Below are 18,298 nucleotides of genomic sequence, written 5' to 3'. Positions count from 1 at the left end.
TTCACTTGTGTTCCAAAGTCTTGGAAATTAGTTTGTAGCCCTTTTCGTCTGTTTTTCAAAGTCTTCTTATCAGATGTCACGTGTACTCTATTGAAGTGAATTCTTGATGCTACAAAGTCATCAGGTCCAATAAATTAGGAGGCAATTATTTTTCCACCTAAAACTAGGTTGGCTTAGATTACTTTTTTGTTTATAAATGCAATCTTCACTTGAAAAGTGATTCTTTTTGTGTTCACTTTGTAAGCGTTATTTGAAACGGCGTGACAAAAAAGAAATTTATCAGGAGGCAAATATTTGTAAAGCTCAAGTAGAAATGCTGGAGACAAAGAAGCAGTGAAGAAGAATCAAATCATAAACATGTAAAAATATTCCTCACTCCCAAACTGCGAAGGCTTTTCTTTCATTAAGCGGTTTATTCTTTCATTTTGCAAACACAATGGTTGAAGCTACCAGCCTGTGCTTGTTAGGAACAGGCTTTAAAAAAAAAAACACCTCCGCTGATTTGACAAGTTAAACATTTTGGTGTAATTTTATGCCTTGCATAAAAAATATTTTTAAATTTTTTTTTTCCCCTTTGAGCAATTATCCATGGTGAGAAAAGAAAAGAAATCAGTTTCCCCAGCAAACAATACCTGGCCGCTTCCCCCACAACATCGTAAGTGCTGACCAGTGTAAACACTTCACCAAACTGCTTTAAAATAATTGTGCCACACAACGTAAAGTGCATTCAAGGGCCATGATAAATACATCATCATTGTTTGGGTCAGAGGGCTGTAATTATCCCCAGAACAATGTGAAATTGCGGCAATTATGATGCAAATGTTTTGAACGTACTCATTTGGGAAGGGAAGCAGTTTTGCAATAACCTTCCATTTGAGAAAAAAGTGAAGTCGAGAAAAAGGTGAAGAAAGATATTTTCTTCAACAAAGCTGAGACCTCCTAATGATCTGTAGATGTGTACAGGATTTTCTTTTCGACAAAGAAACAGATGCACAAAATGAAAACACAATGCCTCATTATCATTACATGTTTCCTTTATTTCAGATCTGATAAGTGGGACGGCATGAAAACCACAATCATCTTGTATTGATTTAGCTGGAACAAATCATGCTGACAGCATTGTCATACACCCACATACATGTTTATTCCTAAAGACACACACGCGCACGCAACGTGGGGTAGCAGTGGGGCTAATTTGTTTAGAGGAAATTAATTAGTTATTATTAGGGAGAAAACAACGGAGCAGAGGCAGGGTGTTTAACGGCGTGACGTTAAAGAGGCAAACCTGTCATGGAACAATAGGCTAATATCCACCCACCGCTACCAGCTACCGCTCAATTACTTTATCACACAATAGGAGACGTTATGCACGTAGAAAAGCGAGGAGCTTGTGTGGTTTCTGATTAGTCCCTCTGTCTGAACGCTCAGTCGTGACTGAATGACAGCTGAGAATGGGGCTGTATATTCCTGTGTGCATTTCTAGTTGAACCAATGTTTCAATATTAAAGCAATCGCCCCTCGTGCTGTTGAAACGGTTTTCTACTGATGTTCCCTCAACCGAATTAGAGAACTAAATACAGATATACTTCTACACTCGCTGTCTACGTCTACCTCAGTGGTCAAAAACATCCTCTTCCTCCCCGCTGCGTCGTGGCGTCTTCCTCACAGCCACTTCTTGAGCACGGACACAGCAGAGTTGAAGGTGAACTGGGCCCTGTGAGTTCCTCTGTGAGAAAGCAGTAGGGAGCCTGCCTCTGGCCCGTGGCCCATCGCCATCAGGTCCGCGGCAGCTTTTTCCACGTCCCAGCCTCCCTCCTGCTGGTGGGACAGCATGTGGGCGCTGAGCAGGGGGTACAAGGCCGAGGAGACGCAGCCCACCAAGAGGCCCGCGTCCAGGAGCAACGAAAGCAGCTCCGTGTCGCAGGAGGCGGCCGTCTCCTGCAGGGAAAAAAAAAGACAGGGTCGAACAAAGTGTAAACATACATGTGATAAAAGCTAAGTGATACAAAGATTATATTAAAAAGATGCATTCACCGCTCCCATTACTTTACTTGTAGGAACTGAACGTATAGATTTTTATTTTTTTTTAAAATATAGTCAAGTGTTAATGCATCTTATTGGTATTTATTTATGTGATAAACCAAGACAAATATTAGTCTGTCAATCTACTACAACAAATTGTCCTCAGAAATTACCTACTTAGTAAAAAGTGTCAGTATAAATACAGATGTCCTGTGGTTCATTTGTGAAGAACTAAGCACAGCAATCACACGGTGTGGCCCAAAACAACCCTATTGGGACCGTTTACAGGAATTGGTCTTGGCATGGATTTAAACAAACTCTAAAGGTGTTTGTTTATGGTTAGTAACCTGATCTGAGCTCAGTTCAACCGAGCTGCAGGATGTACGCTGCAAATCAGAGCCAAGTGCTTTCCAGGAGCCAGATATGGATCACAATGATAGATTCGATAGAGTAAACAAACTAATAAAACATAAAGCCTAATGCTACTTTTAGGAGGTCCTCTCAAAATCAAGGGCACGACATCCGCTTCCTGCATTTACATTTGGTAGTCCCGCCTCGGCCCCTCCGAGTGACTGCTCTCTTATGACTGTTGACTGTGTGAACAGAAACCAAACCAACAGAAAAACTTACAAGTTAAACTCAACAATTGATTTGGACCGCAGTAAATGAACTTTACATGTGCAAATGTCCTTGGAGAACAATAATAACCAACAGCATCATAAAGATCTGGGGGCACAGTGAGGATGAGGGCGAAAGCTGTGAGAACAGCAAGGTTTGGTTGTAAAACAGACGTCTCACTGAGCACTATTCAATCCATCATCTGAAAGCAGAATGCACATGGTACATCTGCAAACCTACAAAGAGATGGCCATCAATCTAGAAAGTGAAACTGAGAATATTCATAAGAAAAATAGCAGTTTTAAACTCGTAAGTTTAAAACATGACAGTGGGGGCAATGGGAAATTTAAATAATATTGAAAATCAGGACTTGTTCTGTATCCATCTTCTGTTTGTTGGCCAGAAGCAAGGCACGCTCCATTCAATCTGACTGAAGCCCAAATGATTTGCAGCTGCAGTAAAAGTGATTCTAAAAAATATATTTATTTAGATGGAAGGAGTATAAATATGCACCACACTTTATAGATTTTTATTTGTGGAAAAAACAGTTCTTCCACTTCACAGTTATGTGCTGTATTATGATGGTCTGTCGCACATCTCTTAGATCATCAGACACTTTGTCTGGTGTGAGTAGTTGAAAATGTTTCATAAATACACTTGAGCTTCACCTAAAAAAAAATAAAATAAAAGGTTATACAGTTCAACAGTATGGATGCTTCCGGAAGTTACTGTAAAAAAAAAAAAAAAAAGTTGCTGGTGAAACAGAGAACATTTCTGCATCAGCAGCAGAATGTGAGAGTTGTGAGTGATTACATTGTCCCATGCTTGATGGAACCTGATGGGGTCACAGTGTCACATCACATCTTATATTGACCCCGACGCTGACCACCACTCCCCCTGGGATGAGCCTTCACACACACGAATGCGCGCGCGCGAACGCACACACTCCTCTTCAGTCTCTGCAGCCACTAGTGTTTTCAAGAGGAACAGTATAAGCCCCCAAAAGGATAATTGTAAACACACAAACAGACCTCTATGTAATATTTTAATCACATCTGCTGCCTCCTTACATCAGTCAATTACATGCAAATTCCACCCACTAAATGCTGCAGTGAGTGGTGTACAGGGCATGGAAAATCAAGGCTGAGTGCCGAGGGTTGAGAGGCCGTCTCTCTGCCTCTCACTGTGAGTCAGCCCTTCTCCTCTGTGACCCCTCACCTGTTTGCTCTCTCCATTATTAAGCTCGAATTCGCTTTTTGCCCAGCTTCACACGCGTGCGCGGAGACAACAGCCAGTCCTTGTCCAGGTATTTTCGGAGCTGCAGTAGATCAATTATAAATGTTGGCCCCGTGTCTTATCCTGTTTTTGTGGAGATGGTGAGCCAAGCCGACTGCACCCCCCCCACACCCTTTCACCTCTAAAATCTCTCATATCTGTGTGAGCCACTTTTCCTTTTTTTTTCTACCTCTCGCTTTGAGGACAGTTTATCCTTTTAAAAAAAAATAAAACAAGAGAACACAAGAGAGTTTTAAAAGGATGGCATGATGGGGTCTGAGCATTTCACAAGAGACTTCACAAACATTTAGCTGCTGTCATTGATGATGACACAGAGCCCTGGTGGAAATACTGATCAAGTTTCGCTGCAGTGTTAGACGATCTCCAAAGGAGCATTAGCATTCAGGGTGTGTCTGCATTTTCAGTTCAAGTAGACCAAAAAGCGCATGGCTACTTTGGGACCGAGGGAAGACGGAGCTGGCGGATAACGCTTATGGAGATATAGTTCTTTATGTCATGCATGAGTAATAATTTAATTTCTGGGCCTTCCTTTGAGAGGAACGACTGGATGAATCATGACAAGCCGGGGTGGGGGAACAGAGACGGACTACGAGGTCATTTCAACATAATGACAATTAAGAGAATGAAAGACATGAAAGAAGTGGCAGTGTGGGAAACCTATGATAAAGATAAAAGGGATGAGGCAAAGAGCAGCAGCGAAGACATGCACTCAAAAGCAGCTGGTGCATACATTTTTAAGTGTCCAGGAGTCAAAGTGAAGCTTTTCAAAAAAGACTTTCACACTTTGGATCAGACCTTTTCTCATTTTGCTGCCTCAACAGAGTCTCCCCCACCCCTCCTCCATCTCCAAATATGGCAAGACATATATGAAGATGCACTGTATGTTGACCTATTTCAAAACCTTTTATGATTATCTGGAAAAGTAATTATTTTTTACAAAATGTATAAAGATTAGAGTAGCAGATACAGAACTTTCTGATAAAACTGAAACACTGAAACAAGCTTTTCTCCGTAGTAGTGTCCCCACAATATTCTACAGAGTGTCGATCTGCTACAATATGGCAGACCTGCTGAAAGGGTCACCGGAGTCTCTACCCTCTGTTTCAGAGACTTAATCTCTTCTCCGTTAACTTTCTGAACTGCCTGCCATCAGGCAAACTGTGTCACAGCCTCAGATCAGGACCACCAGACCCCCAAACAACTTTCTGCCTCAAGCTGTTAAAAACTTTAACTGCTGTTAAGACCATTAAATCAATTTAAAATCTTATTTGATTTGTAATATTTGCCCTTTGTTATAAATTCCTAAAAAAAAGAAAAGCAGTCTGCTTTGCTTTCAGTTTACAAGGAAATGACATTAAATTGATTTAAAGATGAAAAAGACTATTTATTTCTAAAATGTCAAAAATCTGTTCCAAAGTCTGCAAAAAAAAAAAAAAAAAAAAAATATATATATATATATATATATATATATATATATATATATAAATAAATAAAAAATTCCCTTCTCACCCTCCGCGGGTGGTCTCTTTCATCCTCTGAGCTCGGGTCCTCTACCAGAGGCCTGGGAGCTTGAGGGTTCTGCGCAGTATCTTAGCTGTGCCTAGAACTGCACATTTCTGGACTGAGATGTCTGATGTTGTTCCTGGGATCTGTTTGAGCCACTGCTCCAGTTTGGGGGGTGACTGCCCCGAGGGCCCCGATGACCACAGGCACCACTGTGGTCTTCACCTTCCAGGCCTTCTCCAGTTCCTCTCTGAGGCCCTGATATTTCTCCAATTTCTCATGCTCCTTTTTCCTGATGTTGTGGTCACTTGGTATTGCTACATCCACCACAACGGCTTTCCTCTGTTCTTTATCCACCACCACAATGTCCGGTTGGTTCGCCATTACCATCTTGTCTGTCTGGATCTGGAAGTCCCACAGGATCTTAGCTCGGTCATTCTCCACCACCTTTGGGGGTGTTCCCCACTTTGACCTCGGGGCTTCCAGTCCATATTCGGCACAGATGTTCCTGTACACTATGCCCGCCACTTGGTTATGTCGTTCCATGTACGCTTTCCCTGCCAGCATCTTGCACCCTGCTGTTATGTGCTGGACTGTCTCAGAGGCCTCCTTGCACAACCTACACCTTGGGTCTTGTCTGATGTGGTAGATCTGAGCCTCTATTGCTCTGGTGTTTAGGGCCTGTTCCTGTGCAGCCAGGATGAGGGCCTCTGTGCTGTCCTTGAGTCCAGCTTTCTCCAGCCATTGGTAGGATTTCCTGATATCAGCCACTTCAGTTATTTGTCGGTGGTACATCCCATGTAAGGGCTTGTCCTCCCATGATGGTTCCTCCAGCACCTCGTCTTCTGTTCCCCATTGCCTGAGACATTCGCTGAGCACATCGTCCGTTGGGGCTTTGTCCTTGATGTATTTATAGATCTTGGATGTTTCATCCTGGACAGTGGCTCTCACACTCACTAGTCCTCTGCCTCCTTCCTTACGGCTTGTGTACAGTCTCAGGGTGCTGGATTTGGGGTGGAACCCTCCATGCATGGTGAGTAGCTTCCGAGTCTTAACATCCGTGGTCTTTATCTCCTCCATTGGCCAGCTAATTATTCCGGCAGGGTATCTGATTACTGGTAAGGCATAGCTGTTTATTGCACGGATCTTGTTCTTGCCATTGAGCTGGCTTCTCAGGACTTGCCTTATTCGTTGGAGGTATTTGACTGTGGCTCCTTTCCTTGTGATCTCATCGAGGTTGCCATTTGCTTGTGGTATTCCCAGGTACTTGTAGCTGTGCTCTATGTCTGCTATTCCCTCTGGGAGTGAGACCCCTTCTGTGCGGACGACCTTCCCTCTCTTTGTAACCATCCGGCCACACTTCTCTAGTCCGAATGACATCCCATTGTCAGTGCTATAGATCCTGGTGGCGTGGATCAGTGAGTCGATGTCTCGCTCGCTCTTGGCATACAGCTTGATGTCATCCATGTAGAGGAGGTGACTGATTGTATACATCAATCAGTCACCTATATATATATATATATATATATATATATATATATATATATATATATATATATATATATATATATATTAAAAACAAATATCAATGTCCAGAATTTTTCAGATCTCAAGGCAACAAAGAAACTTAATATGCCAAGCACAGAAAATGCAAAAATCAATAAATGACAAATAAGGAAAATATAAATATCTTAAACAGATTTCTAGACAATCCACTTATTTGAATGAAGTGAAGTTGGGGTTATTGCTTATGAATAGCCAATCAATGCACCTGTCTACAGTTGGCAACAGTTTCAAAGAAGTGCAAAATTCACCCACATTTTGGGACATGATTGTCTTTATGATTCATCACCTTGTGATGCCCATTCTAAAAAAGGTTGAAAGTCTGACTTACTTTGCGATTTAAAGCTTCAAGCTTTGCCGTTAATTACATTTAGTAGTTACAGACCTAGATATGAAATTTTCCAACTGTTAATAAATCAAACCTCAAAGATTAAAAACCTAAATAAAACATACATTTCACTGTTCTGCAAACGTGACGTGCATGCACGCAAACATTCAAGAAGCAGTCTGAGCAGACGGCAGCCCAAATTATGAAGCGAATCTGCTGCTGACCCATACATAAACCAGATGTACTGCAGCTTCTGTTTTATGTAACTGACTGTAAAGTGACTCAACGTTAGCCATCAGGGAAGGAGAGATGAGGGTGCCAGGGCTGCCGGTGTTTGAGACATTACACCTGCAGGGCTGGGAAGGGAACAAATTGAAGTTACAGCACACAGGAGAATTATCACATACAGTCAGCATTGGCTGCAAAAAACACAAAAATTTGGACTGGAAGAGAGGGATGGAAGTATGCATTGGTCAGAGGAAACTGTGACCAATGCAGAGAAATAAATACTAATAAAAGTCTGTCTTTCTCCTACTTTTGTTTATTATGGAAGAGCTCAACAGACCTGCAGAGCAGAAAGCAAGTAGGGGCTTCAAACAGTATGTTCACCAACACACACACGCACACACACACACATCCCTATACCTCCCAGGCTATTACAGTTTGACGGTGTCAAGAGAGACAGCCGATTTGAGTCTTAGAGCCAGCCGGATTGACAGCTGAGCTGAAAATAGATGTGAAGAAGCATGTGAGAAATGGAGGGCTGGAGTGGAATCTTGATATTAGAGCAGCACAGATAACTTTGTGTCCTTCTAGCAGCATGAAAAGCTCTGTCACATTTCAGGCACGAGTGTTAATCCAGCATTCCCACCTCCTGGATAAGTATGCAGCATCAGACTGCTGAGGGTAATGATGAGGCTCGCTTTGCCCCGGTATGCTACAGCTAAATTCTATATACTGGAACCAACAGTGAAGTAAAAAAAAAAAAAAAAAACATGTCACCTTGGAGGCTGTAGTCAGAATATTATGATGCCGTTTTTCCGTGACAGAAAAGCTTGAAACCGTTCAGCACTTTGTTGCAAGAATTATTACATTTTTTTTTTTTAATATTTATGAACATCTCAGTTGCACTATAATGTTTTTTTTTTCTTTCTCGGTTATTAGGATCACTGCCTCCCATCTGTGGAATAACTCGGTCTACTTTTTGCTACCTTTGATGTTGAAATATTTGTGGAATTATTTGAGGGATTGACGCCAACATTCACTATGAACTTACTCGAAAACATTTATCATTTAAACAAGACTGCAGTTCCTCAGGCTGCAAAATAGCCTTGTGAATACAAACTCTTTGGTAAGATGAAAAACATTTAATTTACCTTCAACAAACTATAGCTAACATTCTTTTACTTTGTTCAAACTTAAGAAAAGATGCACTAGAGCACAAACTAAGTGCCTAATTGGACAATTATTTTGCTATTATGTAGCTCCAAACAATAATTTGAAAAAATAAGCCCTGTGTGATTTTATTCAAGTCAGGGTGGCAATTTCCTGACACCAGTGGTCCATTTACACTCGGGCTTTAATGCACCGGAAACAAAAAAATATGGCCAGTTAATTTCACCCGACCTTCCACAACAGTGGCTTTTTTTCTTTGAGTGAACTTGTGCCCTTTTCACACATCACCTCTTGCATCTGGCCTCACAGGCGCCTCCGTCTATTGGTGTCATGTGTGGAATTACAGAGGCAGAATGAGAGGTTGAAAATGACCTGGAGCTGATAATCCTCTGTGTTGGCAATCAGGGTAGGTAGTCACATAATTGAGATGCCCTGTGTCGGTAATGCAGGGGACGGTGTGATATTTTGTGAATGCAGGGTTTTTTAGTGTAAATTAGAGATGCAGCGATCAGAATTATTTTTGGCAGATTTCTGATCTTTTGTTTCTACTGTGCTTTGAACCTGCCAGCACCAATTTTAGTCAAATTGTATTTCTAAGAAATCTGTGAAAAAAATATAACAGCAGCAGCAGCCATGTGGAGCATCTTTAATTATTTAAAATGAAAGAGAAAACCTAGAGTTGATGGGAAGTGTTGATCAATAAATGCTTGTTTGAACAGATAGGTTTTCAGCCATGATTTAAAAAGCTGATAAGCGAGTTCTTTGGAGTGAGTAGGAATCATATGTTGAAGCAGGAAAACTATTTGTTAGGTACATTAGACCATCATATATAAGTTGTATATTACCAGAATTGACTTGGTTTCTTTTCAGAAGATGCATTAATTCGAGTTATAGCAACATCAGTGGAGTCAACAGCTCCGATCAAGGAAATTGGCTCCTTGCTGCAAACTGCAATTTAATTTCTGCCTATTCAGCCGCAGTGTAGGGGAACCTTATGCATCTGAACAACACAGAGATGAGGCCGTCCCAAACAGCTGGCATGGCTCCCATGGCTGAGGGAGGACTGTGACATTCCTGACCTGTCAGCCGATTCCCGCGGAAACGCTCGTTTGCAAAGAATCCCAGCATAATGAGAAATTGAACCAGAACCGGTAACACACAGCTACTTTCAGTTTTCTACAGTGTTAACGCTGTGGGCAGTTCCACACAGAGCTCCAGGGTGATTTCCCTGGGTTATCTGAAGAGGCTAATAAGCTACTCGTCATCGTGTGGCAGTAAATCAGTCTGATCTCTGAACAGGCGCTACCCTCTGAGTCCTTACCGTTGGCGATGTCCTCCAGCAGTACCAAAGTCGTCTCCACTATTATGCACACCTTTGCACAGATAGTTCATGTACATGTGTGATTTTCTACACCTTGTCCAACTTAAGATTCCTCAAACCTGACCTGGTTGGAGTTCATTTGCTGATCCAAATCTGTTTAACTTTTTTTTTTTTTTTTTAAACGTGTCCCAGTTAGCATGCATTTTGTGCGCATCAACACACAGTCTGTTACTCATTTAAATCTACATGTGACAAAAGTGGAGGAAATGTATTATTTAGATTCAAATTAAGTTTTCCCTTTTTTTTAAAAAAAAAAGCGTGTTACATTAATGTGTGAGGCTAAGTGTTGTTCATTTTCAAACTTGACGTTTAAAAATTGAATTAAATTAAAAAAATTATCTGAAGGGATAATATAAAAAAATTAGATAGTTAAAAAATTAGAAGTGTTATGTTAAAAAATGTCTACAAGTCTAAATTTAGGTTTGCTCTACAGCTAGACATTTAGTTGGCTTCAGATGTATGCGCTTTTACTCCTCGACCCTATCCTGTGCTGAGCTTTTTCCTCACAGAAAATAAGCAAACACATTTTCTTTGTTATGTAGGGGGAAAGAAAAGTACCATGGGTATCTGGCACTGCAAACACCAATTATTATTATTTTTTTTCCTGAGGTCTCTTTAACTGAAAGGTTACAATTAGTCCAAGCAAATAATGTCAAAAAACAGGTTCTTTTTATAAGTATTTCTTGTTACCGTTATTATCTTGTCTAGTTAGATGTGTCTTCAATATTTCATTTAAAATAGCTGCTCGTCTTTCTTGCTAAACTTGAAGAATAGCAATTTGCCGTCATTGCAATCTTGACAACAAACAGCTACAAAACATACCGCATGACACAAATTATTAGAATTTTTTTTCGTCCAATGTTTGCACACTTGTACAGACAATTTCCTGAAATCTTAGTCCATAGGGCGAGGAGGGAAAGGAGACGAGAAGAAGACACAAAGAATAAAAGGAAGGCAAAAAGAAGGGAGGAGAAAAAAGAAGCGGTGTAACATTTAGTAAATGGGATAGAGAATGCTGTGTGGAATAAGAAATGTTTACAAAAACGAATATAATTATTTTTAAACTTAATCAAATTCCATACTTTTTCTGGTTTATGTAAACGGAATGAGAGAATCAGTTGGTAACTAGCGTCCTAAAGGAGTTTTACATTTTATAAAGAACTATTTTAACCCAACTCTTAGTGACTTGAATTTAAGTACCAACAGGACACTGTCATAATGTCAGAAAGTGAGATTCAGTCGTACAATATTCACAGAGTCCCTAGTAGCAGGAATGTTGGACTTAGCCATCCTGTTGAGCTCTAATATCTAAAAGGATGACTGTTACATCACTCTTTAACTTGAAACTACTTCTACAAATCTGAAGAGGGTTTTCTGGTCTCTTCGTGTTTTTCCACAGAAATCTTTTCAGCTCTGCGCCTGATGAACAAATCAATAGAGACTAAATCTAATTGAGAAGGGAATAGATCCATCATGCCCTTCTTTCCTTGTCAGGGTCAACAACCTTGAGAACATGAAAACCTGCCCTGAGCTGTACATGTTCGGTGCACAGGTGTGCTTGTCAGGTCGAAAGACCCTCCAAATCTCCTCAAAGGCCTCCAACAGCACACAGCGTGTTTCTTCAAAGAGTTGGAAAAACAAGAAGCATCTCCTAACTCCTGCGAATTTGCTTATACTCACAGCCGGCGTTCACTTTGAGTGAACAAACAATCAGCGCGACAAGACGACTGGGCACATCAAACTACAGCTATAAGACGACCAATCCCCCTCCCGATCGCTCTTGTTTTCAGCTTCTCATCTCTAGCCACCGCTTCTCATCAGACAGCCAAGGTTGTCTCTCCTGTTTATTTTCAAAAGCCTCTAAATAGGACCTGAATTGCCTGGTCAGTATTTTGCATGCTTGTTTTCAATTCGCGCTCAGCGCGACACTCATTTCCTGTGTACGTCTTGGTTGGCTCTCTACCTCCTTGAGCCAAATCCAGCTGAGAGCTTAATTGGGAGTACCAAACACGTACAATGCTTAATACATTATGCATGGCCAAACCTTTTATCATTTAAATCGTAAAGCTCCTTTGGAATGCCAGACAACACACAACCATCTCCTTTTCTCCTCCTCTCATCCTTTTCTGCCCCTCCTCAGGCTCTGCTTCCCTTCACTCTGCCTGTCCCTGGGCTTTAGCGGTACATCAAACTGAAGCGTGCACGCACACACGCACGCACGCACGCACACACGCACGCGCACACTAACACAATCTTGCTTACAGCAAAACGTGATTAAAAGTGACAGAAGAAGAGGTTGCAAAGCCCCCCAAAAAAATAAAAATAAGCAGGTTGTGACGCAGCTGAACAAACACAAGCATACACATTCAGGGATCAACCAGTTGAGTCGTAAGCAAACAGAACTAGATTAATAGGACCAATATGGGACCGAAGCTGTAAATAAGCTCATTTAAACAAGCAATTAGACACATAATCGTTCAGTCAAGCACATGCATGCACACGTCTGTTGCCTTTACTTCAGAAAGCAGGAGGAGAACCGACTTTCTGGTTCTTTGGACAGACCTTTTTGTTAGCTTGACAACAAAGTCTGACATGAGGTGCACATTAAAAAGCAAGTGAGAAAAGCAAAACGGGAGCAGACAAGGGAGGAGAAGAGGCAATTAAGTTGTGAATTGACCGTTCCCTAAGTCACAACAGGCCAGTCAGTGATGGAAACATAAGTAGGCCCAGGGAGCATTCTTGTTGCAATAGATTAAATGATGTGTTTATCTTCATGCTGCCGAGTTTCTCTATTGAATTTGAGGGAATTGTTGAACTCTGGCAGCCTTCGTCGTCATGGTGGTGTGTCAGGTTTCAGTGGCAGCCTCACTCTTCATCCTAAATGCATTCAGTGCAGAGGCACAGTTAAAATATCCGACTGGAATATATACCCAGGAAATGAAAACTAGCAGCTTAAAGAAAGATTAAGAGAATAATTAAAAGTCCACATTACTCTTGTAACACAAGGTAATTGTTACAAGAGTAATGTAACAAATTGCTCTTGTAAGAGTCTAGTATCTTCATTTCAGGCTGTATATTATATATTACATATTGTCTTATTGCGGGGCAATTTCAAGTTAGGTGGTCCGTGAGTGTTTCTTAAAAGGATTAAGTGGTCCTCCGCCTGGAAAAGTTTGAGAAACACTGATTTGGACTCATGTAAAATCTGACTTTTGAATTGAAAATATATTTGTCAAGAAAAAAAAACAACAATGTGACATTTTTAGGAAAATCTAACATTCAGAGACAACTCCAAATCTGATAAAAAAAAACCCAGCACACTAAAGTTTGAACTAAACAGTACTTTTACTAGTAAGATGACTCGTTGATTCAGTCTTCTACTGTTTATCAGATTAGCTAAGTTTACCAAGGAAAGGTGGCATAAGAATGACCTTTTAATGCAGGTCTGGTTTTGTTTTGTTTTATTTTATTTATTCATTTTTTCAATAGACTGTGGGTATTTTCAGACAGTAAGACTGAGGAATCTGTTACTGTTATCGTAAACTCCATCACTACAACACACAAATGACCACCTTAAGCAATACCAAACTAAATGTAACGGTAGACGAAGGATGGAACTAGAAATTGAACGTTCCTCTAAGTGTTATATAATGCTGGAGCTCCTTCACACTAGCAGGATGGCTCTCATCAAACCTTTAGATTACTTTCCCATTAGGCTAGACTTGCTTCCCTCTTCAGGAGCTCCACTTTTCTCCTCTACAGCTATACATCATCTCTAAAAATGAGCAGGGGGAGGGAGAGCAGAAAGTAAGACACTATGCCACACTGCTCTGAAAGCTGTGAAAGCTTTTGCTGCCAAACAAGAGAAATAAAGGAGAACACTGCATTTTTCTGCATTAAGAATCCACTCCAATTCTCATTACTTGCTCTACTACCTCTTTGTCTCCCTTTAGAAAACATCATGTCATAATCCCACTCCTCTCTTCCCTTCCTAAGTTCTTGAGCACCTACTGCGTTGTCCCCTTCCATGGCTCAGCAAAGCTATTTACCCGTTACACAGCACCATCACAGCTAATGTAAACCCGACGCGAAATTTACACACATGCCAAGCCACTTTTCTGAATTCTAATTAAAAAATAATCTTCATAAAAATGTTATTTAATCATAATCTGAGGAATATATCAGTATTCTACAAATTAATGGTGAGGAACATTGTAACTGCTCACATCAGACACTGAACAGAGGCAGGAAAAAATGTGCTTGAAGATAAAGGCTGCCAATCACTCCTAGCTGCATGCGGTTTCCGTGCAGTTGGGGACAAGTGCTGTGTTGATAAATCCATTGTGCTCTGCAGCAAGACACAACTTCAGGCTTGTTAATGTCATAATAAATTATGACTGACATTTAGGAAACCTTTCATGTTGTGATTCTGACTGGTATGATGAAGTGAAGCAAATTTTTGCAAAAGAGCAATCCTTAATGAAAACACTTGAACTAATGGAAAGGTAAAAACGGTCAATTGACAGTTAAGCGTCTTTTGCTGTATTTCTAACTGACCAGACTGAGCCAAAAATCAATCACGTCTGATCCTGAGATACTGATCTGCTAATGGCTGCTGCACAGTGGCCGTTGACAAGCTGGGGCTATTTGTAGATCTGATAAAACATCCCAGAGTAGTGTCCTCCCCTGTGAGCTTGAATTACAGCAAAATAAAAAAGAAAAAAAAAAGAAAAAGGGGCAAGTAAGCAAGTCAAATAAGAATATAAAATACAAGGAAAATCATAAATAGATTTTTATCATCGTCACATTATTTATCTCACAAATGTTTTTGATAGCTAAATAATTAGCAGTAAGGCTACGAGCAAGCCAGAGCCATTCGATTTAGTTAAGTCTAATTATGTAGCACCAATGTTACTCTGCAGTCCAGTCATTGAACTCTTGGCAGTAAGTTTCCATTCATATCATTTACCAAGAGTTTCCACCAGTATTGTTTTGGAAACCTCAGCTGTTCCCCACAATGGATGTGAAGTCTACAGTTACATTGTTGCTGAGAAAAGCAGCGTGATCCCAGTTGGAGAGTTCTTCAAATTCACTATAAGACAGACTGCAACAGGAGATCCTTCTTGCCCATAGTAATCACCATCTACAGCAACACTTTGAAGAACCTTGAATAATATGAGTTAGAGCAACACTGAATTTCCTTTTGGAATAAAAGCATTTCTGAATTAAATTTGAACCAGAACCTGCAGTAAGTCAGTGTATCCTAAACTCAGGGTCAGTCCAGGTGCCAAAAAATAAATAAAAATGTTTGGTTCTGCAACTATTGCTTTATCACTTGGAGTTCCACCTTTCTACCATTTTCTTCAGCAAATTAAGAATAACCAAGCTTGGCATACTTTTATCGAACTACTTCTTTTGCCATAAGCACATTTATCCAAATGAAAAATTTGCTGTTTCCTACACTCTCTTTCAGCCAGGAAAACCTGTGTAATTACATCCTAGGCAATGAGCAACCTGGCACCAAACTAGGTAAATAAATCTGCCTGATACATTCAGATTTGCTCTTACCCTTCATTTATGATGCTTTTTAAAATCTTTATTTACAAAGGAGAAATAGTTTTTCTACAATGTATAGAAAATACTGGAATAAACACATGCAACGATGGTAGAAAGCAATACTTTCCTCACAGATTGGTTCTGATTTTGCGTTTATGTCACACGTTTCAGATCATTAAAAATGATCAGACAAAGACAACCTGTATAAATATATAATGTAGTTTTGAACTGATTACTTCATTTAATAAAAAAGGAAGAAAGCTTATCAAACACATCCAGTTAGTTTTGGAGAGAGTTTTTTTCCCCCTCCATTTCAACCAAACCTAGCATTTGAAAACTGCTTTTTCAATTAAATCAAATGATTTGAAACATTTAAGTGTGACATAATAGCATAAACAAAAAATATGTAGGCACACACACTTTTTCATAGTACAGTGTGCTGCACTGTGTCCATGATAATCAGGCACTCACTGATTATCATGCGAGTGCCCGTTGCCTTATTCTCACTCCCACTTTAAAACCGGATTTTGTTTCTAAACTCGTTTCTCTCATACTAAACGAGTTCCCTCAGTTATTGTCTTATGTCACTGTGGGGTAAAAGCAGGTCTAACGAAATAGGAGCTTGATCTTTTCATTTAATACAGGCTTAGTCAGTTAATTTTGAGGCTTTCTCTTATCTGATGTAGGAATAAAGCGAGGGTCCACAGAGTCTAAGAGGCCTTCTTTATGACAACTGCTTATCTGATTGGAGGAACTGCGGAGAGCACGTTCTTAAAAGATTACATCCTTATCTGAGCATGGATTCTCAAAATGTAAAACATAGGCAAATGGAAGAAGACTGCTTTATATAAATGTTAAGACTAATCTTTTTGGAATGTATCCCAAGGATGCTTTAACAAAAAAACAAAAGAACAGAAAGGCTATGTTTTTGACTCCTCAGGTTGAGGTCTGAAAATGTTTGTACTGTCTGCTTATTAGTCAGAGTTGTGTGCTTGTAAAAAGTGAAACTGAACTGGATGTGAGGCCGCTGTTGACGGGGTGAAGCCCAAACATTGATCCAGCTGCAAAATTCTGCCCATCTGGAATCTTACAACAACTTTATTTCTGCAAGAAATAATCAATATTTTATTTTGCTGATGCACAACTGTGGTGTATGAAGACTGTCCAGAAGGCTCAGCCTTCAAATAAAGAAAAAACAGCATGCATCTTGGAATTACAAGGACTGTGCTTTCAAAGTGAACCTCTCAGTATCTATTCCATGATTTCTGGACTGTAAGCCACTATGCCTTTTTCACTTGCTTTTGGCACTGCAATATGACTTTTTACCAATGGGTTTTGAAATGCTGATGAAGAGGACAGCACAAGCTCAAAAGCAGATTTGTCTCAGACACAGAGGAAGTGTGTGTGAGGCTATTCAGTTCTGAGATTGAAAAAGACAACTTTAATGTTTATAGTGCGCAGGAGGAAGATTAATTTAATGATCGATGATTTTTCCTGGAAGGTTTTTTTTTTTTCTTTTTTTTTTGGTGCAACAATAAATTAAACAAATCTGACAAAATGCTTCCCAAGTGGCTATAATTAGCCAGGATTTTATAATAGTGCCCAATATGTGGATTAAATTGACCAAATCATTGCAAAATGACTATGTGTGGGCCAACCAACTTTTTTCATCAAGGTGCAAAACATGTTTTCAAAAAAGAACCAGTCAAGCATAAACCGAAATTATATTAAGCTCATAATATAATTCTCAAATCTAACTGTAGAGAACCTTTGGATTATTTTTCAAAAGAATATAATTGTTGTACAAAAAACTAATTGACTAAAATTGGGATTTTTTTTTTTTGTCAGTTTCAGTCTCCGTTTCAACACAGCATGTGAAAATTTTCTGCATTTTTATAAGGCTACAAACCAAAAACATCTGGGCTCTGACAGATGGTTGAGGGAACCAAAAAAATCTGAACCACCATCTTGGGTTTAGTGAAGCTGTAAAATAGTGCCATTTTCAAAGTGCATAATTAATTGAATACTTATCAAAAATGCATTCAAAACTACTCTCTATGCAGCGCAGACAGCTTAGTCTGAACTTGAACACGAGACACTGCAGATTTATTTATTTATTTTTACAGCGACACTTACTGCGCTCATGCCGTTGATCTGATCCAGAGTCAGCTGCAGCAGCTGCTCGTCGCCGCTCTCGGCCATTAGCTTCAGTGCGGGCTGCTGGAGGATCGGCTGGCTTTGGAGCAGCAGGTGTGCTATTTGTCGGATACACTGACGGAGGAGAGAAAGAGGACGGATGAATGGGCAGAAAGAGAGGGTGATGTGCGAGATGAGTTTGGTAAGACAACAGCATAAAAGCGAGGAAAAGAGGACAAAAGACGGGGGAGAAAAGAGGAGAAACAGTGAAGGTTAATCAGTGGTGCTTATACTGTACAGCGATAAAGGTTTACACGCAAACAGATGTGTGCTGCAGACACTGGCTCCTTGTTGCAGTCCCATCCTGTAATGTATGGATAACACAATGCAATCTGACTCCCTCATGCTTCGGCGGTTTCATTTCAGCAAATTCAAATTAAAGCTGTTCAGAACAGAGTAAAAGGCCTCCATCTGCACCGCCCAACCCTCCTTCCCACGGT

The 18,298-nt window shown here is 40.2% G+C and overlaps 1 protein-coding gene across 1 annotated transcript in view; it reads right to left on the bottom strand.

The window, feature by feature from the left end:
• Window positions 1–1,016: 1,016 nt before the first annotated feature.
• Window positions 1,017–18,298, bottom strand: part of nbas (NBAS subunit of NRZ tethering complex) — a 168,395-nt gene continuing 151,113 nt past the window's right edge. Inside the window, exons 52-53 of the mRNA XM_088001963.1 lie at window positions 17,799–17,933; window positions 1,017–1,938 (exon numbers count right to left, since the gene is read on the bottom strand). Coding sequence (XP_087858089.1) covers window positions 1,663–1,938; window positions 17,799–17,933 — 411 coding nt within the window. The 3' untranslated portion in view covers window positions 1,017–1,662. The remainder of the gene's footprint in view (window positions 1,939–17,798; window positions 17,934–18,298) is intronic.

The sequence above is a fragment of the Poecilia mexicana genome, unplaced genomic scaffold (genome assembly GCF_051168715.1).
Source record: "Poecilia mexicana isolate PSO_F unplaced genomic scaffold, ASM5116871v1 scaffold_21, whole genome shotgun sequence".
Taxonomy (NCBI): domain Eukaryota; kingdom Metazoa; phylum Chordata; class Actinopteri; order Cyprinodontiformes; family Poeciliidae; genus Poecilia; species Poecilia mexicana.
The sequence above is the reverse complement of the archived record's forward strand: the minus strand, read 5'-3'. Positions and strand labels throughout refer to the sequence as shown.